The 26,590-nt window shown below is 35.6% G+C and overlaps 1 protein-coding gene across 1 annotated transcript in view; it reads right to left on the minus strand.

The window, feature by feature from the left end:
- Positions 1 to 5,061: 5,061 nt before the first annotated feature.
- The window catches only part of esr1 (estrogen receptor 1), a gene marked incomplete at its 5' end in the record, with an annotated part of 78,689 nt that continues 57,160 nt past the window's right edge, over positions 5,062 to 26,590 (minus strand). Inside the window, 4 exon segments of the mRNA NM_203535.1 lie at positions 5,062 to 5,399; positions 8,479 to 8,662; positions 15,725 to 15,858; positions 20,774 to 20,912. Of these exon segments, the coding sequence (NP_988866.1) occupies positions 5,168 to 5,399; positions 8,479 to 8,662; positions 15,725 to 15,858; positions 20,774 to 20,912 (689 nt within the window).

Here is a 26,590-nt window from a genome sequence, read left to right on the forward strand (position 1 = left end):
CAGTGTCTGGCAGCAGGTACTTAGTGCAAGGACTCAAAAATTCAAATAAAAAACACAAAGTGCATGTTTTTAAATACTAACAATTTCTTTGAAATTTTTTATAGTTGTGCAGCATCAAAACTAAACAGATTTGCCAATTATAACATTTTAGTCTAAATTAAAAAAAAAAAGTGGTACCACAGTCTGTATAATACTGTAAAGTGAGAAATACAGCTGTACACGGTCCCTCAAACTGGTAGGTAAACAGATGTCTCTGACTATGGCATTAAATGATTTTGTGAAGCTAAGACACGTTGGGAATTGGTTCCTATGAGTTAAATATGGTTTCCTTTCAATCTCGGGAATCAGGTATGTCTGTGTAAGAAATATATGTTTATATTTATAATTTTTAGATTTGTGTTTAATCCCCTTTTTTTTAGTCCAACTGGATTAGCTCATGACAAAAAGGCTATATTTTTCCTTTAATGTTCCTGGGGAATATTTTTTTTCTAGTGCTGTATATGTTTTTTAGAAATTGCACTAAATCAGTAATAAAAAAATTACAATAAAACAGCATTTTTGGCAGAAAATGTAAGGTCAGTAATATTTAATTTTTGTATGTCAGCATAAAGCCAACACTTCAGCTGCCAACAAACACAATTAGCTGATTAATTACCTATTTGTTTCTTTTCATTAGGAGTAAGCAAACAAACAATCTGTTTATCTTTACATTCATCTGTATATTTGTCGCTGTTAATTCTGCAGCTATAATTAGAAAGATACAATAATTCCCAGAAAATACTGTGGCAAGAAAAGCTTCTGAACAAAACCACATATAACATTTTAGCCCCAGTCTGTGTGCAGCATTTATATTCAGCAAGAAGGCAACTGTAATTAAAATTGTAAATATGTAACCAGTTTGTGGCGCTCACAGCATGTGCTTTTCAGAACTCTTAAACCAATTAATGCACCAAAAATACAAGTAGGATGTAATACAATTTTGAAGGATTGTTTGTCATAAATAGTGTTGTACCAATAAGATATGCCCTTGGGCATTGGCTCAAGGGATGAAAACATAATTTTGCCCCTTTATAGGTCCCTGGTAAGGCCTCACCTTGAGTATGGGGGGCAGTTTTGGGCTCTAGTACATTAACTGGTAAAAGGAATGGAACCGTTATAGTATTAGGAAAGACTGACAGCGGGGGGGATTGTCTTCTCTAGAGAAAAGCTGCAAGGGACATTATTTAGATGTACATTAAAAGGCATTATAGACAGATAGTGGGGGATCTTTTTTTACATACAAAAGAACAAGGGGCCACCCTTTTAGACTTGAGGATCTGAACCAGGGCTGAAACTCTGAGTAGGTAGGATAGGAAGCTACCTTGGAGCGCAGCTAGAAGGGCAATTCCACCCCCCCCCCCCAAAAAAGAATGCATAACACAAGTGCCACTCCTGCCCACCATGGCTTTCTCTAATATGTTTGAAAGGGCACGTGGGAGCAGAGCAGCAACAATTGGATAGAGGAGGAAGGGGTGTGGGGAGCAGGGCCTGCGGGCAGCTGTGTGGGCACTGGCAGGCCTCGGGTTGCAAGTAACTCTTGGCCTGGCACTGAAATAAACTTTTGTTTTTAGTAGCGAAGGTGGATTTTGTTGGTGAGGGCAGTGAGGTTGTAAAATGCCCTGCCAGGTAATGTTGTAATGGCAGATTCTGTTAATGCCTTTAAAAGGGGCTTGGATGAGTTCTTGAACAAGCATTGTATCCAAGTGATCTCAAAACAATCTTCAAAGATCTAGTTAGGTAGTTGGTATAGTTATTGGTATATATAGTTTATATATGAGTGTATAGATAGGTCAGTATGGATATGTGCATATATGTGCACAGGGGTTATTTGAAAAGGTTGAACTTGATGGGCCTATCCTTGATTCCCATCCCGAAGCAATAAGACACAGCCAACAAGATCACAGAACACACGTATGTATAAAGCAGTGCTAATGTGGCATAGAAATAAAATATCTTACAGAAACCACCATATACACCATTTTAGCTTATTTCTGACATATCTACTAGTTGTTAAATAATGGTGGGTGAAAACTAGAAAGTCTTGTAGACGTCATCTTTTTTACAATCTAGTTTAAGCCATCTTTTGAAACAGAACTCTCCACCAGCTGTTGAACCTGGCACAGGGACCTGCCATTAAAAAATATGTTCTGAATCCCAAAGTTCTAGATTCAGCCAAATATTTAATTCTTAACAAAACAAGTGATTATACACGGAACCTTCATTACAATCTGAGCAAAACTGCATAATCTCTTAGCAGAAAATGGACATTTTCAGTTGCCCAGTGCTCTGCTTTGTATGACATAAAGGGTTTAGATTCCTCTGAAATAACATTAAAGGGGCCTTCATTTTTATTTTTTTATTTATTTGTTGCAGTTTTTTCTATTCTGTCTCTCTCCAGACTGAAATAGAAAATGTAAACAACCGAACAGCAGATTAATCAAGATTTATATATGTTTTCAATTTAATTTAATGCTAAGGTTAATTTCTTAATTTTTTAATGAAGCATAAAACCGGGTCAAAGACTTTTGCTGAATTATGCTTACCAATCAGCATTTTCATATTTGGTGGATAAAGAAGCACATAATCTGGTACCACGATCCCCTACTTTCAATGCAGATTATATTTGAAATGACATTTGGAATTGCCAGCCCCATTGATCTGCACGGCATTTACACTTTTCATAATGCATTTCTGGGTAGCCACAATTTTGTTAACATTTAAATTACTTTCAACCCTTTTCCAGCATCTCCTTCACTTATGTTTGGTTATGTTGCACTACAGGCAGCATTTGCACAAGGCTGGATATTGTTGCGGTGCTGTATGTTCCGTGCATTTGTTGTATCCTGTCTATATTGCAGGTGAAGCACCATATCATTAGTGAGGTGTCTGTATCACATTAACAATAGGAATCTCTTTGACCCACAACAGCCTGAAACCCATAGAACCTAACCAGCAAACATATTTTTGCTGATCTAGTGCATAATAATTATTGGTTGCTAGAGGTCCAGGGCTAGTTGTTTTCCTATTACTCTATATTGCATATCCCCCTTTGTTTCTAAGCATGGCAGCCCCAACTGCAGCATGTGTATACAATCATTTATATATATAGGAGCATCCACCAAATACAATCTTTTTTTATCTCAAACCACAATGTTCACATCGATCACAGTGAGGAATCTGCAGTGTGGATGGAAGTCTATAACTGAACTGAATATGAGTAAAGATACAGTGTGGCTTTAGTTTTCACCTTAACATTTAGGGGCTGATTCATTAATGTTCATGATTGCATTTTGCCCTGATAACCCCATGGGCCTGGGTACAAAATCTGAACTACAACCCCACCCTTGCGTCTCCACCCACAGCAGCACCCTTACCTACAGCACCATACAAAAAAACTTATTTTTGCCAATTGCATTTCTTAAAATACATTTCTAGATCCCAGGAGGTTTTTAGGAAGTGAGGAAATAATTTTTTAATGAAATAAGATTCCTCAGAAATATAACAAAAAAAACAATTGTTTGTACCAAAACGTAATCACTGCAGTTAATAAATCAGCCCCTTAGGAATACTAACCTGTTTTACTGTAGCTTATTTGAAAACACTGCAGTTTTCCTGTTTTTCACCTAACTAAACATAATGGCCATTACTTTGAATGTCATCAGTAGCAATGAGCGTAAGACATGGATTCGCTGCCAATTTCCACGTTTCGCCATTGGTGGATTTTTCCGCAAAATGGGCGCAAGAATTCGCCACAGAAAAAGTCGCACACAACAAAAAAAAGTTACGCACGACTATTTTTTTTTCCGTGCGACATTTTACACTTTTTAAAAAATTTTCACAAATTTTTCAGCAAAGCAAAGCGGGACAGATTCGCTCATCGCTAGCCATCAGAAAACTGCCACTTGGCTGTGTGTGTATATACAGTACTCCCACATTATACTGTCCCACGTTATAGTGCCATCTTTGATTACTACCAGGTAAATTCCCCTGGCAAATGTGCAAACAACAATGCCAATTTTAGTTCATGCAAGGAAGCGTGATATTATATATATAATACACAAGAGCCCTGAATATCTTGTAAATGATATCCTTATAAACGCTTGGTGTTTTCATCAGTCGTGAATGGTGCTTAGTGATGTCATTTCTGCCACATGGCTCACTAAAAATTGTGTATTATAATAAATAATGTACCACCTGTTCTAAAATGAGGGTATTAAAAGCTCCTTGGAGTTCCATGGCCTGTATAAAAGCACTTGTGCCTGTATATGGTCACGGAACTCCTTAGTGACTTATAATATCCTTATATTTTACAGTAGGGGGTACATTATTCAATATATATATATACATATATAAAGAATAATGTGCCTTTGTACATTTAGTATTTTTTTAACAGGACATTGGCCTGAAAATTAGTGCAATTAAAACTGTCTACTTTCTGTGGTTAAAACTAAGACAATTAAACAAGTCAAAGACTAGTGCAGATACATTCATACCGTATATGGTAACAGAACGAGGAATACATTGCTTAAACTGTTTCAAAACCATTTATCTAGAAGCTGAGTATGGACGGATGCCAGAAAATGATATTTGTAATGGTAATTATACAAGCGGTATCTACAGTAACATTGAGAAATAGCTCCATTGAGATTGCAGAACTGTGAATACTAGGTTCCTGTGTGCTGTGTGTGTTTAAATGATTAAAAATTACAACTTTGCACAGATATAGTGAATACATTGAAGCTGCTGCTCATGCTGCCTTGACTTGACCTGGAATCAGAAGCAATGAAAATAATGTGGCTTTTTTTCACTACGTCACAGTGTTACAGGAAACAGCATACAAAAAGATCACATTAAGCTTAGGTTTGGAATTTAAAGAGTCCTGTAAAAGTAGAAGGTCCTCTTCAATTCTGATGCAGAGCAAGGTGACTATTGAAACTTGCACTAGAAATCATTGGTAGTAGATACATATCGGAGTGTGTTTATATATGCAGCATCATTCAGCTTATGTGATGAAGATACTATTGTTAGGTAGTATTCTGCTGGGAATTTCATGGCCATTGAAGGCCAAATGAAAAAAAAAATAACATTTAAAAAAAAAAAAGCATTTAAAAAAGGCTGACAATCGCTCTCATACTGTGCTTTGTAAGCTCACTTCTTCCGTGCTTGTGTAAAAGGGCTGTAAGCAAGGTGATGCACCATTTGCAGTAGTGGTAAGCGGACTCCGGCTATCTTCCTCCTGAGCGGTCGCTTTGTCCTTTGGTGTGTGCATGCGATGGGCATCCAGCATTTCCAACAGTAAATCATATAAGGGGACAACATTCTTACACTTCATGCTGTATAAGTGTTCCATGCCCTTATTGCTGCAAATACAACATACAACAAAAGCAGCATTATGTACAGAGGAAATGAGAAGAAGGATATCTCTTGCTCATAGGTTAATGAAAACAAGAAAAAAAACAGGACATTTGCAAGGATATTTTATTCAGTTGTTAATACATTTCTTCTTCAAGGCATTTGCTATTCAGCTTCTATTCTGTCATTCAAGCCCCTGCAGGCATGCTTAAGTGAATGGTCTAACAACCTGGGGTGACACTATATATAGGCAATGAAGTGGCACAGAGCCCCAGAAGTTTACAGGATATATAAACTATTTTACTGCTCGTATTTATTAAAAAGGAACGGGGTGCACAATTTACTGTCTTTGTCTGCAGGCATTCACAAGGTGAAATATCTTCAAATGCTTTCTCGATATATTTACAAAACAAAAACTGTAGTACCGTGTTAGCCAGTGTCAAAAATAATAATAAAAACAAAACACAAATACAAGAGTATTGTAGAAATGATACCTATATTGGCTAACAATAAAAATACATTGCAAGCTTTCGGAGCTCTAAGGCCCCTTCATCAGGCAAAAATGAAGGGGCCTTAGAGCTCCGAAAGCTTGCAATGTATTTTTATTGTTAGCCAATATAGGTATCATTTCTACAATACTCTTGTATTTGTGTTTTGTTTTTATTATTATTTTCAATATATTTAGTCATAGTGCTCAAAATGACAAAAAGATCCTTTATCTAGAAAAACCCCAGGTCCCAAGCATTCCAGATTACATACCCCATACTATGTAGGTCTATATAAAAATATATCTCATAAAATATCCCTGCTTCATCAAAATAAACAGATTTCATAAAAATACATATATTTTAGTAGTATGTGCCATTGGGTAATACTAAGTAGAAAATTGCCATTTTAAGTACTAAGGGCCGACCCCTGGGATCATACCATTCACAAGGCACACTAATAAACCAAGGCACATATACAGGTGAGCCACACTTCTTCCTGTTATAGTTAGAGCTTCATCATTTCCTGTCATGTGATCTCTGATTGCGCACACAGCCCATCACTAAATGGTGGCTCAAGGTAAAATATGTAAAAGGGCAATATTTAATGATATATATATTCCGGTTTAGTAAGATTCCTTATATGATATAAACTGTCTGTTGGTTGAGTATTCATTCTGGGGGTTTTCCTTTAAGAGGGCAGTGCTCTCTGGATTTATCTATTCCATACAAGGTAAACTATGCAGGAACCAGGATAAAATTAGAAATGAAAATGATGTTTTATATATTTTATCAGTTGATCTCTTCTCATGAAATCTTTGGTAATAATTAAGATTAAGCAGTATGAGAATGAAATGTAGCATGGGGGAGATGGTCAGAAAAATTCGACATCAATGAAGATAGTTATGATATAGATATATATTTAATGTGCATTTAAATATATATCGACAACAGAATTATTTATAGTTATCCCTGATGACCAGCAGTTATTATGATGACAAACAGTTAAGGTAATTGTTGGCCGCTCTATTACTTCCTGTCATGCATCAAAACTTTTAAACAATGGGCCATGTGTAGTCACATTTGCTAATGATTTACGTGTGTAATCACACTTGTTTAGACTGTTCTGTGATTATTTTATGGGGGTCTTGATCATAAACAGTAAAGGTTTCTTGGCAAGTAATGCGGTTGGGCTGATAATTGTTGTTGTATTTCCATACAAGACTCAACTTTCATTATTACAGAAGAAGTAAAGACATTTTGTTCCTGTGTTTATCACCTTATCACGTTTGCCATCTTGCGTATTTTGGAATCCTTTTAGAACTAAAATATTTTAGTGTGGATTATTTAATTTAAACAGAAGATTTATAACATAAGGTAATAGTGGATGATGCCTACAGGTCCTTGCCAAATACATCCCGTTATCAATGCAATATAACTTGTTTTTTTGGGCTAAACCAGATATTTTTTTCTTTTGAGGCTGTGATTCTAGGTTTTCCCTGCTGGGTGGCATTCAACTTAAATTAATTCAACTTAAACCTGTTTTTTTCAGCAGCAATTTTTTTGTTAAATCCACACTAGCATTTCACCCTATGTTTTGTTGTTTCACTAGTGTAAAAAAATAAGGGGATAATGTGGGAAAAGAATGGCAATGACATTGCCCCCCAATTTCCAAAATCTTGAAAAACCCACCACTTTCCTTGCTGACATATCTTCTTGACACTCCTACATCTCCTTGTCATTGCCATTTTAACTTTCCCTTCCACCCTCCACCTGTCCCCTAACCTGTGCATCACTTAGATGTGCAACTTAGGAAGACTGTAGACCCATGCTGTATAGTTAGGCACAGACACCTTAAATCATCTGTTTGGTGACCATCTTAAAAAAATCTGTTATTACTTAGTAGAGCAGTTTTCAATGGGAGATAAGTGCTTATTTAAGTTTAGATTCACTTTTAATACAAACTAAATAAAATGCTGTTGTGAGCAGAATATTCTATTTTAAACCATGAGATATACCACATGACCAAAAGTATGAAAACACCTTATTCCCAAACCAAGGATTATTAATACCAATGTGGTCCCCTCTTTGCTGCTATAACAGCCTATATTCTTCTGGGTGGGTTTCCACTAGATGTTAGAACATTGTTGGTGGGATTTGCTTCCATTCAGTCTAGCATTAGGGGGTTTAGCACTGATGTTGGTTCTAAGGCCTGTGTTGCAGTCGGAGTTCTAATTCATTTCACAAGTGTTCAGTTGGGTACAGAATATCATTGTATGATGGAGCGGAACTGAACTTAGCAACAACGACTGTGGCTTAAAGAGCCAATGCTGTTTTTTTACATTTTCATTGTACCTGCTTTGTTCTGCTAATATCTCTTTTCAACTGCAATCTAGCAGTTCATTAGAAGAAAGAAAATGAAACTACATAATGTTCCCACTTATATTAGCTCCACACACTTCCCACTTATATTTGTCCACATACTTTTGGCCATACAGTGTAATCCCTAAAAATTAATTAGGTTGATTTGCTTCATCAAATTGCTTCTGTAAATATTTATTTACAGTTTTGATCACAAAGTTTTCCAGATCATGCTCCTTACCTCATATGCCTTATGTGTGAAAGAATGAGAAGAAGCTGAGCCAGTCGCCTTTGCTGCTGCTGCAGAGAGAGCCCACTTTTAGCCATAAAGTGGACTAACGTGTCTATTATTTTATCCAAAATAATATGAATTAAGTCTGTATCTTCAAGAGATTCTAATGTGCTAGACAGGAAAGTATAAACACCTAGGAGAAAACAAAATAGTAATAAAAATTAGATTACACAATTATTTTTTAATAAATATAATATCAATAATAAAATATTTGCTCCTCCTCTTATGGTAATACATACCATAAGAGGAGGAGCAAATATAAGTGGGAACATTATGTAGCTTCATTTTCTTTCTTCTAATGAACTGCCTGTATGCAGTTGAAAAGAAATATTAGCAGAACAAAGCAGGTACAATAAAAATTTAAAAAAACAACAGGAGGATCAGTAGGACAAGAGTCTGACACAAACAATAAAGCAACTTTGAGAATGTAGACATTTCTCTGTTCTGGTCCTTTTATACATTTGCAAATATTTAGGTTGTAAAAAGTTCCAGAGGGTAATTGATATCTCCAATATTTGCACCTTACTTTAAGTAATTAAACAACAAAAAGTCTTATATTACATAAGTTAAGCTTAAAAAAGACCCTTCCACGTAGAAGAAAGTAGATATTACTTCCTAAGTCATCTTGTCAACATTTATTTTATATTTTGAAGTCAAAATCCCAGGGATGGGGTGACTAACCTCAAATTGCAGGCTAATGTACCTAATCTATAGGTTACTGCCCTGATACTCTTCTGTAGAGGTAAAACAATGCACTTTTGACTTCTTTCAAAGTTTACTAATTATAGTGCATGCACATTACATGTTGCTCCCACCTCAACACCTGCAACCCTCTGTATGACTGCAGAAAGCAGGACAAAATTTGCACAGAAGCAGTAACCTATGGAAACCAATAAGATGTTCACTTTTAAACAGATAACCAGTAAATGTTAAATGATTGGTTGTTATCGGTGGATGGTAGTGATGAGCGAATCTGTCCCAATTTGCAAAATGACAGCAACGAAACTTTAAAAAATCCACAAAGCATGTTTATCGCAAGATTTTTTCATCACCCACGTCTTTTTTTTGTCGCCCATGCCCTTTTTTGACGCAACTGCAACTTTTTTTTGACACATGACAAATTTTTCAGGGGAAGTTTTCTCAGTAGTTTCGCGAAACAATTTGTCAATAGCGAAATACGGAAATTCGATGCGAATCTATGCCTGCTGAAAAAATTCGCTCATCACTAGTGATTGGACCTGTAGCAAACTTTGCACCTTTTATTAAGTTTCCTCAATAGTGTCCTTTGAACATATAACTTTCCATGCTTGAGAAGTTTATTCCGTCAATTTAATTTTTTTTTTGGTCTAATTTAATTAAAGAATGTGGAAACCACCCTTTTAACATCTTTATAGTACTAACATTAATACTGACTATTGTTTGATTCTACTTCTAACAAACATATACTGTACGGTATGTCTAGTTCTGAAGTAGAACTTCAACTAACTGTTCCTACTTTCACTTTCACTTATAAAGCTTCAGACCATCTGTGGCAAAATTGGATTGATAATTGAATAGTTGCTGATGTACATGTATGTATGTAGTAATTGAAATATTGCTTGGAAAAGGGTGTCTGTAATCCTATTTCAATGGGGTTATTATGCCCCTATGGCTTTAATTCTTCAACTTCCTTAGTTTATGCTGTTACTGGGCAAAGACCCATGTATCTAGTTTATCCTTTGCAATTATGCCTTATTGGTTTACAGGTTGACTCCACCTTTTGCACTCCAATATAGTGTTTAGCAAAGGGGTGGGTCTTCCTCTTTGGCTGCATCTGTGTCTCAGGTGAAGGTCTACTAAGCCTGGGATCAATAGGGCCCCAGTAAAGCCATAATTTACCCTAGAGTCACCAACTACTCTAGTGAAGTCGGGGACAGGGACCCCGTGAACAAGGGCCAGTTAGATAGTTACTCTTGTAGACCACTTTCTAGGAAAGAGATAGAGAGGGAAGGAAGCAAAAGAAGTTTTGGCTCCACCAAGAAAAGTAGCTGAAAGTACCCTTCCATACAGACACTGTTGCCTCAGCATAGCGCCATGGTTAAGACATAGGAGACAGGCAGTACCTAAACCCTGATCCGCACGTCGGCTGTAGGAATCTTAAAGCTAGAGGTATTCAACCTGAGGACTGAGCTATTTATCCAGACTGCTTCCATAGGGTGCCAGGCTGACCAGGTGCATTTACCCTGCCCAGGCTCCCAAAAGAGGTGGAATAAACCAGTGTGCATCCTCTCTTTGCTGTCCTCAGAGAGTACTACTATCATATAACATCTGTATTGTGAGTATATGCAATAACCCTGCATCTTGATTGATTTGTCTCTGACAATAAACCCAATTCTAATGTTTCAACTGCAATAACCTTCTGGTGTCCATTATTGCTAAATTGTACTTTACACAGCTACATTAAGTTGTAGTTGCACTACAACCCAGGTTCCACTGGTTACTGCCATATAGCGAAGGCCCATCCTGAAGGATTGAGTTGCATGTACCCCATGCCCTATACTAAACCTATACTAGCCATGCTTTGACTGTTTTACAGCCAAATAGGGTTTTACACAAGTTATTACAGCCTTAAGCTCTATTCTTTTCTTAACACATTCCAGCATATGCTATAGTAAATATTAATGGAGTTATAAGCTTCAGTGCTGTATTTAAATGAAAAATGGCTGAAGTGAAGTTTTAAAAGGGACTTACAACCATCAAGTTCAAACTTTTGTCTAAATGAAACTTGCCTAACTGCTAGATGATCCAGAAGAAGGCGAAAAAACACATCTAAAGCACCTCCAATTTGCCTCAGAGGGAAAAAATTTCCCTCTTGGTCTGATTGCAATCAGACCATTTCTTGGATTGAATTTGGGCTACAAACTAATTTCAATAGCCCAGTATTTTCATTCTAAAAAGGCATCTAATCCCATCTTGGAACTAATCCTGACAGTACAACTGCTTCATAGAGAAAATTCAACAACCTCACAGTTTTCACTGTAACATCTTAAGATAGAACTTCTTTCTTCTTATCTGAATGGATGCATTTGTGCCTTCTGGAAGGACCTACTGGTTAATATAGCTTTAAACAGATTATCACATGGTCCCCTTATATATTTATAAATAGTGTTCAGTGAAACTTTAGATATCACATATTTATGATCTGAATTAAAATGTAAGTAGTATTAAATAAAACTGAGAGTGTTAAGGGCATTTTTTTATTTTGGTGTAACTGCTCTTTAGCTCTCCAACAGTGTAACTAAAGGCTCTCTGAAACCCTCCTCAAATGATATAAAATACCTCCTATACATGAGGAAAAGTATTACCATTACCATATTTTTTCTATAAGAAGGGCATTATCTATAAGCTAATGTTTTAAAAATGTTTTCAAATACTGCTTCACAAAAATTCCATGGAAGAAGGATCAGAACGTTGAATTACAGCCAAGCAGAAAAAGGCTTAATGGGTAAACTGTTAATTACAGTTTCCAAAACATAAAGAGGTCTTTGTATAACTGAAAAATTGGCAGAGTTTGCCACCGTGTTATGCAACAATTATTTTGCCACTAAATCAAGTCAGCTAGCCTTGATCCCTGTAGCTTATAAACAACTCTTGGGTGATGTATTTTCTTGTAGTATCGCTATTGCTAGTGATCACTGGTACAGTATGCAGCTCATTTGTAACTTCTTGAATAAATAGCTATACAAGTATACTAGCAAATTAAGTCATCATCAAATATATAAAAAAAAATCAAACATCATCATTGGATAGAACATTCAGGCCTAAGTAATTCTCCAGTATCTCAAGTTTTTTGCTTTAATAGTGACCTTGGGTACATTACACTTTTACTATACTTTACACATTAATTCCATCACATTAATATTATGAGAATTGTATCGCTTTTGACTTTTTTACTACCGCAAGGTTTTAATGTGTGTTAAAAAAGTGTGTTTGTGACACTGTACTATGAAACCAAAAATGTGTTGTTAAATACTTTAGTGATAGCGTCATATAAAAATTGTGTCTCACAATATCTATTTCAGTGAAATGATTTTTTTTTTGGCTCTGAAAAAAAGATGTACATGTTTTATAAAGGTTAATATATTATATTATTACTAGTAGTAATGTGTGCCTGAGAAAATGTGTCAGTATATAGTTAGCCATACAGATAAATATCTATTGATTTAGCCGGGTTACCGACTGAGCATTACTTCAGTTAACAACATGGATGGCCTGGCTGATCTGGGTGCTTGCTCCCCAGTCAAACAATTAGATTAATGGGACCTTGGCAGTGTGGACAGAGATGAACTCTTATAAAATAGGATATTTGCTCTACTTAGTCAATATTTGAACATTCCGGTATCAGTATGTGGTTTAGTACCTTACCAATAACTGGGGTAATGGTAGGCCAATTCTAGAGAAAGCAAAAAAATTGAATATACCCTAGTAGCACTAGATTCACAGAAAAGTATGATATAAATTTGATGTAAAAGTTTTGTTATCACCTGATTAAAATTATTTGCAAAACTCTCTGTTCTGATATATTTTCTTTCAAACCAATAATTAAAAATATAGCTCTCTGTATTAACATTAATGTTTTAGGTTTCGACCGAATAAAAACGAGTCTGTATTGCCAGCTGGTCAGAAAGTGGTCACTGCCAGTGGTCACTATAGAAGCTCATGTTTTTTGTATTAGTCTGAATGTTTATAGGTCAAACGTCATTTGTGCTGTCAGCATATTTGTAGGGTATTTGTAGGCATATTTGTTGCCTTTTGATAGACATTATCATTAGTAAGAATGTCCAGGCAAGAATTGGATTGGCACAAATATGTGGGATAGAATGGTAACTGTTTTCTGGCAATGTACCATAAAACAAAAGTTTTAACCTGCTCCTAGGATCATATGTTAAAATGCCATCATAAATAGCAGTGGTATAAACTACAATAAACCACTAAGGTGAGTGTCAGTAAAATTTATAAAGGTACTCGCCTTGTTGTGTACCCTTGGACAAATAAGATGATTACAAGGGGGCTCTGTGCAGACCTGTCACTTCTATACTGCATCCATGGTCTGATGCAGTCCTTAACTGGCAAGATCTTCCATCTATCCTGAATCTCTGATCTGGCCAAGCTCTGATCAGAGATTGGAAGACAAGGTTTTTGGTTAATACATGGGCCAATGTCTGCTCATGTATAGGCATCTGTAGATGCATGAAAATTTGCAAGTAGAACTGATGATTGGATTTATATAGGTGCGTTTAAATAAAGATTGGTTGGAATTGTCTAGATTAGATTTTGGAGAGCAAGAATGAATGTAATGGGTAAACAGTATAAGTAGGATAGCTTTGTGGGAATGTGTAGGGTAGAAAGGTGAGATTGCACAGGGTGCAAAAGCAGTGGGAATATGCCAGATAAAATAATAATGCATTAGAATAAATGATCCTAATGTTGGCAATAGAAAGATGTAAAATAGACATATCAGGGCCCTGTAACGCTATAAAATGGTGTGAACAAGCTCTTTTATACTGTATTTATACTCATTCATTGTACTCATTCATCAAAATAGGTGCTAAGCAGAATGAATGCACATGAAATGAGGACCTAAAATGAAACAATAGCCTTTCCAACCTCTACATTTAACATATCAGGATCTTTAAGCATACAGCATCTTCCTTTTCAAAATGTTGGAATGTATACTTTAACACTAAAAAAAGTATTTTATGCTAAAGTTCAAAAGTAGCTTTCTCTTTCAAAATGCATACATGTAAAGAGGGAACTTGCTCATTGCACATTTACTGCACAAAAAGGCAAAAGGTTAAGAAAAGGAGGCTCATTGAGTGATCTGGCAAAGCAGATTATCTTTCTTTCCTTATTCTAGAAAGTTTGTAAAGAAATACTTTTCTCTGCCTACTTTCACTCCTGAATGTGTTGTTGTAGCCAGTTTTTTTTTTAAAGAAAAATCAGAAATAACATTATGTATCTACAGAGTGAAATGTACATTTCATTGTCCAGCACCATCTAAAAAATTACTAGCATACACATAATATCCCAAATAGCTGAGATCAAAAACATTAGCTTTTACAGAAAGACTAGCCCCAAACAAAATAGATGAACATTATACTAAACATTATACCTGTATTATTATATATAAAAGTAGCACCAAATGAGTTAGTTGAATTATTAGGAGATTTTTTAAATGGGTATAAAATATACCATAATGGGTTGGTTCACTCATTCATTAGATTTAAATGACTGTAATTGCAGAGTGACTATTATAACAGAATTATGGTACAGTAGTGACAACACTCTCTCTCTTTCTCTATATAGAGAAAGAGAACCACACACTCAGGGACTTGGTGCAAACGAGAAAAAAAGTTTTTCAATAAACTTTTGTTCTTTTGCACCAAGTCCCTGAGTGTGCAGTGCTTTTTCTCTATATGTCTATTTTTTGACCTGCACCCAGGGCTGTAATTTTGGTGACGGGTATGCTACACTCTGTTCTCTCTCTCTCTCTCTCTCTGTATATATACCTTTATGTCACTTGCCCGTAAGCAACCTGAAGTAGTGTGGGCACTAGTAGGTCTGAATGCTAGAAGTAAGCTGTACTTAGAGTTTGGTTGTTGCTCACAGTTAAAAAAATGTAAAGCCTACAAGAATGAGGGGTCCAGTGGCCAAATTGTGCTGTAGTTGGTCAACTTGGGGATCACAGCAAAGTGTCAGGGGCCACTGATCCTAGTGTTTGGTGTAGGGACCATAGAAGAGGCTGGCTGACTTTGTCATTAACTCCTGCCTGCCTGTCTTCTCCTTGGTACCTACACCAAACACTAAGACCAGTGAGATTCTATTATGGCCCCCCCGATGGCCATCTACAGTCCTGACTATACTAACTGACTACAATCATTGTTATCAGAGAGCTTTTAAGGTTTGATAGTAAAAATGAATACAGTATTAACATAAACAGAACACAAATAAAGTACATTGTAAATGTAATCAAAGCAAAAGCACACAATTCACCTTTTCCATGGCATAAAAATCTAATCTAAATGTGACGACATGCATATGTGGCACTTGTGTTATTCAATGTATGTACACTTATGAAGCAACCTAGTTACTATGCATTTCAAAATTACAAAATGGACTCATATTGCATTATTATAATAAAATGCCCTTTGCTTACCAGAATTTAGAAGAATGATAGATTTCAGACATATAAATTCTTCCCCACGTAACCTCATCATGCGAAATCTTGTCGCTGTAGTGACCAGCATGTCAAAAATCTCCACTAAGCCTTCCACGCAGCGTCCCTGATTCCTGTATAGCAGAAAGATAAAGTACAGGCCTTTATAAAACTGCTGGCAATGTTGTCTGGCTGAAACAAATAATGTTATTATGGTGTCTGAGGTTTGTCATTTAATATAGTTTTTGGTTATTCAGAGAACAAAAACTGTAGTACCGTGTTAGCCAGTGTCAAAAATAATAATAAAAAAAAACAAAACACAAATACAAGAGTATTGTAGAAATGATACCTATATTGGCTAACAATATAGAGCAACAGAACAAAACTAAACAGTCAGTACCTGTATGCAATATTTTTTTTTCTATTAGAGCCATACTGAGACCAGTTCAGTGTTATTAATTTATAAATGCTGACATCTATACTTTAACAACTAGGAGTGGGTTGTTGTAGGGTGAAAAATTGTCAGACCTATCAACCTATCAATCAAAAATGTGTTACTTTTGCAAAAATGCAAATACAAGACCTGGCAGATTCAGGAAACTTGGAAAAATAAAATGATAATTGCTATTGTATAGATAACAAGCTTATTCTCCATATCTACCAAATTTTCCTACTTAGAAAAAGTCCTTGGTAGGAGACCTAATATTTTTCCTTGTTTTCCTTGTTTTTGGAATATGTATAATAATGCATGGAATTCTAGATTTCTATATTAATACTTATTTCTTAGCTTCTTTCATTAGAACTGTAAGTGAAAAGTGTTTTGTTGGGTTTTGCCAATTAAGGATAAACACCAGGGAGGTGTTCTCCGATACCTGCACTAATTTTAAGAAGTGTCGAGAAATGTTTGTATTTATAAATACAAATAATATTCACATTGCTAGTTTCACTTAATACAATACAATAAGCCCGCTGTAAGTACAGGGTTCCACAGTGCACTGCATACACCTCTGCTGGCTTGAGTATTCTGAATGACACACAAGCTAGGGGTCTGCCAAGCCATGTGCTGTGTCTGTTTTCAGCCCTGTTATAGGCAGTGCTGCCCTGGAAAGGAGGGACAACTCTTTGTTCTCCATGGTTTTTCCTTCTGGGAGTACAAACCAATACACCAATACACTACTGCTAATAAATGCTAAATCCAACTTTTGCGACTTTTTCGTCGCCGCCGCAATTTTTTCGTATTTTGCGCGACTATTTTGTCGCTGTTGCAACTTTTTCGTATTGAATGATCGTGAATGGCGGAAAAACCTTTCCGACTTTGCATCATTTTGGGAGCAATGTGCAGCTCCAACCTGGCTCAAGGAAAGTCACGGTACCGAAGCTTGAATGAATCAGAAACTCTCGTACTCGTTGCAAAATACGATTTTTTCACGACGGCAATGAAAAAGTCGCGAAAAAATATACAACAAATTCGTGACGGCGACGAAAAAGTTAAAAAAAAGATCATTACGAAAAATGATTTTCGGACCGCTTTTGGTCCGTTTGTGGATTAGTAAATCTCCCCCTAAGTTTTATATATAGTAAGCCTGGAGAAGGTTTCTGGAACACTATTATAAACCAGGTCCAGGATACTAATCTGTTATAGGTTCTATAGTCAGCTTGAACTCCATCCTATCCTAAATGTCCCTTTACCTCCGTATTGCTGCAAAAAATGAGGGATACTGCATTGTTCTAGTTTTGTGTGGTGTCCACCCTATTCCCTGAAATATAAGGCTAATAGTAAATATATCTGTAGGTCCCTATGCAATCCCAAAACCTAAAAATATAGCGGGGTTATTTCTACATTTCTTACAATAGTAAGAAAGCATGACCACTTGGAATTTCATTAAATTCATAGAGGTTGCTGGAAAAGGTGCCTTTGGAACCGCATCTGGCTTGGCTTGACTTGTCTCAGAACAAGGTTAATTTATGCGATAGACTTGACCATCATGGAAAATTGGCTTTACCCACAAAGTTTATAATAAGACTGTAAAAACACAACACTGCTCTTTATTTTACTTTGGAATATAGTGTTGAAAGGTGAGAAAAGTTCTTTTCCCAGTCTGTTAATTGTCCATTTAGAAAGAAGGTTCAGGCAGGGGGTATGTATTTTGCTTTGAGTTCTTTGTTATAGTTCACCTGCTGTGACCAACCTTTCTGCTTAAAAAACTATAGAATTTATTTTGAAATAATAGACATCAGTTATTCTAGCAGTATTGAATGTTTTTACAACACCTAAACCACTTTGTCTTTTCCTGTGTTATTTGAAAGCATTTCCCAACAGGCATGTTATAAAAGCATGATAAATCTACCATGCATTTAGGATGTCCTCACTAATGAAAAATACAGTAAATATAAAAGAAATGAAAGTTTAAACAAACAAAATAACACAAATGAATACTCATGAGAAGTGTAAGTTTGCTCCAGTTCAGTAACCCACAATAACTAATATGGAGTTCACCTTAATTTCAGATGCACCAGATCAGTTAAAGAGGCAATTTTCCAGCTCCTTTTGCATTCTGTGTGCATATAAAATATCCAGCTTGATGGAGTAACAATAACCAGTTGTGATGGCTAAAAAAATGTGACCGGTGAAATGGTGGCTCATTGCTTAAATGTATTCTCTATTTTCAATTGTTTTTTTTTATTATTATTTTCTAATATTTAACCCACAGACCACTATCCATTTGCTCATGTTATTACAATAGCTTCCAACCTCCCAAATACATTTCTGTAAACAGTACGGCCTTTGGAAAAAGTTTACCACTGCCCTCTTCTAAGGCTGTGATGGAAAGGTTAGCCCAATGTATATCTATTTTTTCCTTCCTTGGAAACTAGCACAGTTTTCACATTCTTACTTGGCTTTTCCAGAATGTTTTTCTGGTAATCATAGCTGCTTATATCAGTAAACAAAGTACTTTAAGGAGCAAGAGGTGCAGAGTTCTCTAATAAAAGCACTTAAATATATCAAGAAGAATACAGAAGTAAAAAACTAAAAGCCTAAATGAGGTAGCTTTCAAAGATGAAAAAAAGAAACGCCTTGAGGTGGCTTATCAGAAAGGACAAAGTGTATTAAAAAGGAAAAAATCGGAGACACTCAAACCTAAATGCATTGGTTAAAAGAAATACTTGTGTGATGGCAAGGACAAAGAACTCTCTGGTCTTCTGAAGCAGAAGGTTCAATACATAGAAAGAAAATTTGCCCATCTGCTTTAATCACCTTCCAAATAACCATTGCATGCTCTATACCTTATCATTTTACACTGTTTCCTGACTTCATATTCTGCAAGATACAGATAAAATGTATTTCTCCTTTCTATGTGCTTAATTCAATCTTGTGTAAAAACTTTCTTTTTATTAATATTATTATTATTGTTACTAATTAACCTTAGGTTTAATGTTTAAGCTATAGTCCCATGTTGAAGGGAGCAGTAGCAGTGTACATTAGCACTTTTAAAAAACCTTCCATCTATACCTTCATGCACAGTGGAGGATAAGTAGAGCTAAGAGCGCTCAATCAGAATAATTGAGGTATTCAGCACCTCAAGTCACACACATCTACCAAGGTGTCTTTTTGTAACACCTGAGTTTGGAGAAGGTATAACATTACTCACCAGAACACAGCACAGTCCTTTATGAATATAATCATTTTTTAATCAACACCTTTCTAATGTCCCATCTCCCCTTTTACCTCCAGGACATTACTCTTGGGGAAAACACAACACATCCAATTTTTGGGTCAGAACCAGCCTTGTTAGGTGCTTTACATGTAAGTATCCAAACATCCTTCACAGGGCATTCTGCCATACCAAAGTCATCCTCCTACCTTGTGACTTCCATTATGGCACTAACTGGCAGAGTACCCCCAAGGGTACTAATCCCTCTCAAGCTTCCCATTAAGCTTCCCTTTTTACTGGTTTGTCTAACACTTACTTTTATGGCAGGCAAGTAACTAATTCAATCTATAACAGCTCCCCCCTCAGCAAACTTATCCACTATATCCTGTGATAATTTTTCTGACTTGGATACCAGTTTTTATACCTTCTAGTTTTTTTTTCTCCTTTTATACCTTTTTGGGCCCATTTCTTTCCTAGTCTTTCCTACAGGGTTTTCTGCTCTCTAGCTTCCTCTAGTTGCCATTATTTACATATGGATATTACATTACAATAACCACATCTGAGGGTCAAATATACACATTGTACCACAATAAAACTTTCTCCACTTTAGAAGTTAGTGAAGAGGGGTTGCTGGAAATGCAGGAGGCACAGGCCTCCAATTGAATTCCTAAGGCAATTTCCCTTGGGATAAATGTAAAAAAGTGTAAATTAGGGCCATTTTGCAATAATGTATAAAGTAGAAATTTTTCCACAGTCAACGATAGTAGTAATTAAGTAAAATTAGGTTCCAGTTTGCCTCCCGTGCTTTGCTAAAATACCTCCAAATGAAGACCTCTGAATAAATTGTTTGCTTCAATGACCATGTAATTTTTTATGTCGTGTTTTCCAATTCAGTGAGATTCATGCTCAAAAGAACTAAACCCCAGATGTATATATGAAAGAAAGAAAATAAGGTGAAATAGTTTTTGATATGGCAAAATAATTTACAGTACATTCAGCAGCCCTTGGGACTTCAAAAACAATGGTCTTATGTTACAATTAAAAAATTAAATTTTTCTAGTACAGTTATGTGAGCTCTTCTTCAGAAACCAAACTAATACAGAAAGCACCAAATTACAGGAAGGCCATCTACAATACAGCTGATTTTAAGCATATAATTATATTTTGTTTTCTTTTTCTTATGTTATTGATGGTAACTAAACTGCATGAACCCATATTGGTGGCAATACAATCTAATTTTGCTCATTTAAATAGTTAAAATCTTTTTTTATTAAAAGACCTAAGGTATGGTGATCCAAGTTATAGAAAAAAGTCCCTTATCCAGTAAATCCCAGGGCCTATAGATACCATATTATGTACCCCATATAAGACAGAAAATTAAAATAAAAATACAGACCTGTCCAGTAACAGATTTGGTGCAAATGAAAGTTTGCCTGGATGTTCCACAGATCTCCAGATTAAACCGACCATAAGGATCTCCAGCCAAGCACATTCCAGAAGGTGCACCTGGTCATGGAGTGTTAAGTCCACAAACCCTAGAGACAAAGGACAGTATTAAACAGAGATTGATTTTCACACTTGACTTTCCGTTGTAAGAATATACAGTGATCAGCAGTGTAATGAAATACCGTATTCCAATAATGTAAATTAAATTCCATAACAAAATGGACTTATGGGAGTAACATTGGATGCCAGATAATTGTTGGGAGGCAGGTCATTCAATATTAACCCTAAGGTCTGAGTAAGTTTCATTTATAGCGTGACAAAACCCAATGGTCCTCAAGCAAGAGAAAGTTACTAAAATGGGTATAGGGAAAATTAACTTTCAAATATGACATTGTAGGCCTATAAATGTAAGGTAAGAAAAAAATATTAGAGACTAAAGAAAAATTTGGTGGAAATTTTTCAAAAATATTTTATTTCATACTGGAATTATAACGTCTCTATTCTGTACATATTCTATTCAGAAACAAGCCTGCATAACATTATTACTGAGTTGATCTAAGCTGAAAAGGAGTCTGCCTGTTCACTTTAACTGCTATAAAAAAGAAATGCTTTATTGATCTGAATACCTTCTCAAACTAACTTGTCGGTGCTTAAGTGATATTTTTCCTGTATAATAAGACAAATGTTTATCGACCAGATGGTGCATTCTATGTTTCTGAGTGTAAAAATTAAATAGAAGAATTTGTTTACCTCCATCATGTACTGAGCATGGCCTGCAGGTATTTATATTCAAATACTGTACTTTCTCATAAGCACAAAAATGAATGAGATAGAAATCACTTGTTAAAGATAGATGAGTGGATATATCTTGAAATGAATGTACATTACCACTAGCCACTAAGTGTCTCCTTACTTTCTACGTTGCAAAAGTAAAACCAGGTTTAAACCTTAAGCTATTAATTGAAGGGTAAATTAATTTGGACTGGTCCATGTCCAGCTGCATTGGTTTTCATTTATGAGAAGATGGCTGCATAGCTTTTATCAGAAGCCTAAAACATTGGTTCACAAATTGTGAACTCTAAACAATCCATGGGGTTGGTCCTTCAGGAAGTTTTAGCCAAAATAGTGGGAAGTCTAGTTAAAGTCACTTTCAGGTATCAGTGGGCCCAGGGCAAAGATCTCTTCGGTGGCCCTTTGCAGCCAGGCCAAAAAGTTTGTGGCAGTACAATAAGCTACAGATAAGGCCAGGTAGTAATAATGCAGGCAATAAAGTTTTCGAAGTATATATACATTTTAGTCACAAAATTACAGAATGCAGTCTTTTTTTTAGACCTGTCAAGAAATGGCCTGATGCATTTTGTGCCTATTTCAGTACTTCCATCACTATCCTTAATACAAACAGATTTCTAATGCTACTGCTACTGTATATATAGGGCATAACCTTACATTGGAATGATACAATTTCCTTTCATAATAATTGCAGATAACAGATTGCAGACAACCTACCAACACCAAGAGCCCTACAGCAAGAAATGTGAAATGATTTAAACTAAAACATATACATGTACATTTTGTTCAAGGTAGACTTAATAGGAGACACGAAAATAACTTTTCTAATCAAGACAAGCAAAAATAAAGAAAATAACAATGAATGAACTTTTAATATGTTCAAGCATTAAGCATTCCTATGCACTTCACTCAAGGGCCAAGCGCGGAAGTACATCAATATGTTGGAAATTGGGTTTATTTTTGTTATTTGTTATTTATTGAAAATAAATGTTTGAAGCAATTAGATTTATGGTGAAAAAAATCCATATAATAATAAAGCAGTTCTTCCAGCAGTGGTAATTTCAGTATAATTCTGCTTTTAAACTCACTAGCACAGCCTACACAAACCAAACTCAATCTAATATAGATATATAGAACATCTAAACAGCAGCTTGTTTGTTAACGTACTGGGAAATTAAAGTGGAAAAATTAACTTGAAGAATAACACAGCTTCATGTCTACAAATAGAAACTTTCCAGAACATAATGTGCTGTACCCAAAGACTGAAGCAGCCCAAGGAGTTCAAGGTCTGGTCATTGAATTCAGCCAGTAGAAAATAAAATGAATGTCTGACAAAGACACCTGTAAACATTTTACATGGCTTTCATTTGAAAAACTAATTATGACTTTTTCTAGCAATGCACCAAAAATAATTTTCAGAAGATATAAATTATTTCTGTTCATTAGATTGTTTGGTTTTTCTTTTCTATTTTATATATATATATATATATATATATAGCAATCAATTAAGGCAACTAGTAAGTTCATCAGCACAATCCTTGGGTAAGTAATTAAAAAGATGAATCTCCCTATTTCCTGCCTTACAGGCTATACATAACTATGTGGAATATAAGGCAGCTGGCACTTTTTTGACAAAATGTTCGTTTTTGTCACATCAAAGGAATAGAGACCCTGAAATTAATTACAGCAATTTCCTTCGAGTAGTGCATCACAAGAGGATGCAAGTTGCTGTGTGGGAGAGTTACGGTCTGGAAAGCCAGTAGAAGATGTTAGTGAGGGGTGTGCTGCTGGAACTGAAATATAATTTACAGGCTGAATATGTTTCCCTCTGGCAAAGCTTAAGCTCTTATTAAACATATTCCCATTGAGACAGAGTGAAATAAACTATACTCCTCTAGCTTCAAAATCATGCAGATGTATCAATAAGCAAGAGACTATATTTGCAGCCCTGTGGTATGAGAAAAACTTCTACTAAATAAATGGCTTAATCAATAATTACTACAGGTATGGGAACTGTTATCCAGAATGCCCCAGAAAAAACTTGGCAAGTAAAAGTGGGGCAATGTTCTACAGAAGTCACTGGGAATTGTCTCTAACTTCTTTATTTATATTTCCCAATTTATTAAAGCATTTAAGATTTTCAGCCCCATTGAAAATAAAGAGGACAGTGTGATTTATGCTTGTGTGTGACTTTTCTTCTGCAATACTATAACATTCCAAAAGTTAACTTGACCTACGCCTTTACATAAGCTAGTGCTCAAGGAATAAAAATGACGCAATCACGTTTCTTTTGCAACCCTGAAACTTAGTAAATCAGTCTCCCCAATTCTTTGACACAATTCTCATCCACAGTTTTAGTATAAGAAAGCAAATGCTGTGTTCATTATTATTATTATTCATTATTATAGCCTAGACCAGTGATTCCCAACCAGTGGCTAAGGAGTAACATGTTGCTCCCCAACCCCTTGGATGTTGCTCCCACTGGCCTCAAAGTAGGTGCTTATTTTTTGAATTTCTGATTTGGTGGCAAGTTTTAGTTGAATAAAAACAAGATTTACTACCAAATAAAGCCCCCTGTAAGCTGGTAGTGTGCATAGAGGCTGCCTAATAGCCAATCTTAGCCCTTATTTGGCACCTCTATGAACTTTTATGATGCGTGTGTTGCTCTCCAAGACTTTTTACATTTGACTGTGGCTCCCGAGTAAAAAAGGTTGGGGACACCTGGCCTAGATAATAGTGCTGTAGCATCAAGCATGGACACATTTTTAAACGAGAAAAAAATCAAGAGCTAAATTAAATGGGAAATTTTGTAGGATTGGGTTGGATCTATAGATCACATCCTCAAATCGAATGTAGTTGTATGGGTCAAAATATAACAGGACTAATAGACAAATCTTTATGTATTGTTTCTTCAATGTATATATTTATATATCCCATTAATTCCACAAGGAAACAAACAGAATAACTTTGATAAAGCCAGGTTGTAAGAGAAGAGAGAAACAGAAATATTTGTGAGGCAACCAAAAGATCTTTGGGTACCTGGTACTGACTGATTTTATAGTTGGCTGCATTCATCATAATTTGAATTTATTTCATGCCCAGATACAAAGAGAGATTATTACCTTACTCCAATGTAATATTAATGTAATACACCAAATGTGAATCTTATTTAGGATTTACTATATGTTTCATCTACAACTTAGCTAGATTGGAAATCATCTCAGCTGGTTAAACATTGCTAATTCCAGTTGCTCATCATACAGTGCTATCACCAGACATAGAACTCTAAAGGGAAGATTTATCAACACTCAAGTTTGATTTTTTTCACGGTTCGAGTTTTTTTAGCCCTAAAATTCACATAATTTGAATTATGGTTTAAAAACTGAATGTAAAACTTCCGCACCTAAAAGCTTGTGAGTTTATGTAGAAGTCAATGGGAGTTGCCCTAGGCAAAGCTAAGTCGTATTTTCAAATTGAGATTTTCTAATTTTTTCAAGGTTTATTCGAGTTTGTAAACTCACAAATATTAGATATTAAAAATTATTAAAGGACATGTAAACCCCAGGAAGGAAAATGTAATTAATGAACAGCATCTTTGAAATCTTTAAACACCTGCCACTCTTGTTGTTCAAAGGTTAATAGTAAGGCTGCAGTACCCCCTTAATCACTTAGAACTGATTCTCCTCCTTTAACCCATTCAGCCCCTTCCTTTAGGAATTTACTTTGGCTGTTGGATACTGAGCATGCTCAGTTCTTATCAACTCAGGTTACTAAACACACCCTCTAGTTTAACGGCCAATGAAGAGATGGTATTGCTGGATTCCATAGAAACTTTAATCTAGCTCGCTCTAGCTGTGCACTCTGCTGGAGAAACATGTTTTTTCTCCTAATCTCCTGTCCCGAGCTTAACTTAACCATTACAGTGCTCAATCCAAGCAGAACTTTTTTATCAAAAGGAGTTGTGCCTGTGTAAGCCTGCATGCTTTGTTGCAAAAACTTTAGATTGTGTATGTGCTGTTTGCAAATGTAAATGTCACTAATGATGCAGGATGAAAGCTACTACTTGTTTTAGGAAAATGGTGTTGGTAAATGGAGAGGGATATATGCAGTACAAATGGTATGGTTTGGGTAGGGGAGATGTGCCCAACTTATATGCATGGTTGGAAAATGTAGGGTTTACATGTCCTTTAGAAATATATTGTATGAAAGGTCCAGATCGAAAAAATGTAAATAAATATATGTCATGCAGCTAACTTATATCAACCTGGTCTTACACCGACACTTGTTATTAAAATGTATGATATTGTTGTTAAGTACTCAATACTGTAACCTATGGAAGTATATTATGCCTTGAATGTATTGGTGTTGTGAAATTTAAATCTTAAATCAATAAACGCCTGAAATTAAAATACAATACAATACAAATACTCTCCATTGCTAATTATGCCTAGGCCCTGTAAGCCTGACACTGGATCAGATCAATATATTTCACAGAATTCTGCTCTATAGGTCTTTGTAGGTGGCCAAGGCATGTATCAGCATTCTTTCATTACCCATTTTTATTCAAATATAAGTGTCTCTATATAGCATGGACAATTATGTTAGAATATGGAGTCTTTTAATGTCAACTTCTATGGTGTTCTATGAATTTTATTTGCAACTGGCACTTATGTTCATCCATCCAACACTGAATATCAATGTGTCGATGATTAGGTCATCATTCTTTTGTTCAGCTCTTACATTATAAACATTACATTTGCATCCTACTCTGGATTTGAGTTACATCTGTTTTGTGACTATATTGTTTTGTACATATATTTCCATGTTTATACTTCTTCTTACCACCTACCTTTTCAGTCTGTACTTTTCTTTGTGTTCCCATTAAATGCATCACTGATTTCTGAATATTTATACAAGGCATTGGTTATGTAGAACATAAAAACCATCTTATTCTTTCAGTCTCGTAGAAAGTGAAATA

The sequence above is a fragment of the Xenopus tropicalis genome, chromosome 5, assembly GCF_000004195.4.
Source record: "Xenopus tropicalis strain Nigerian chromosome 5, UCB_Xtro_10.0, whole genome shotgun sequence".
NCBI classification, from domain to species: Eukaryota; Metazoa; Chordata; class Amphibia; order Anura; family Pipidae; genus Xenopus; species Xenopus tropicalis.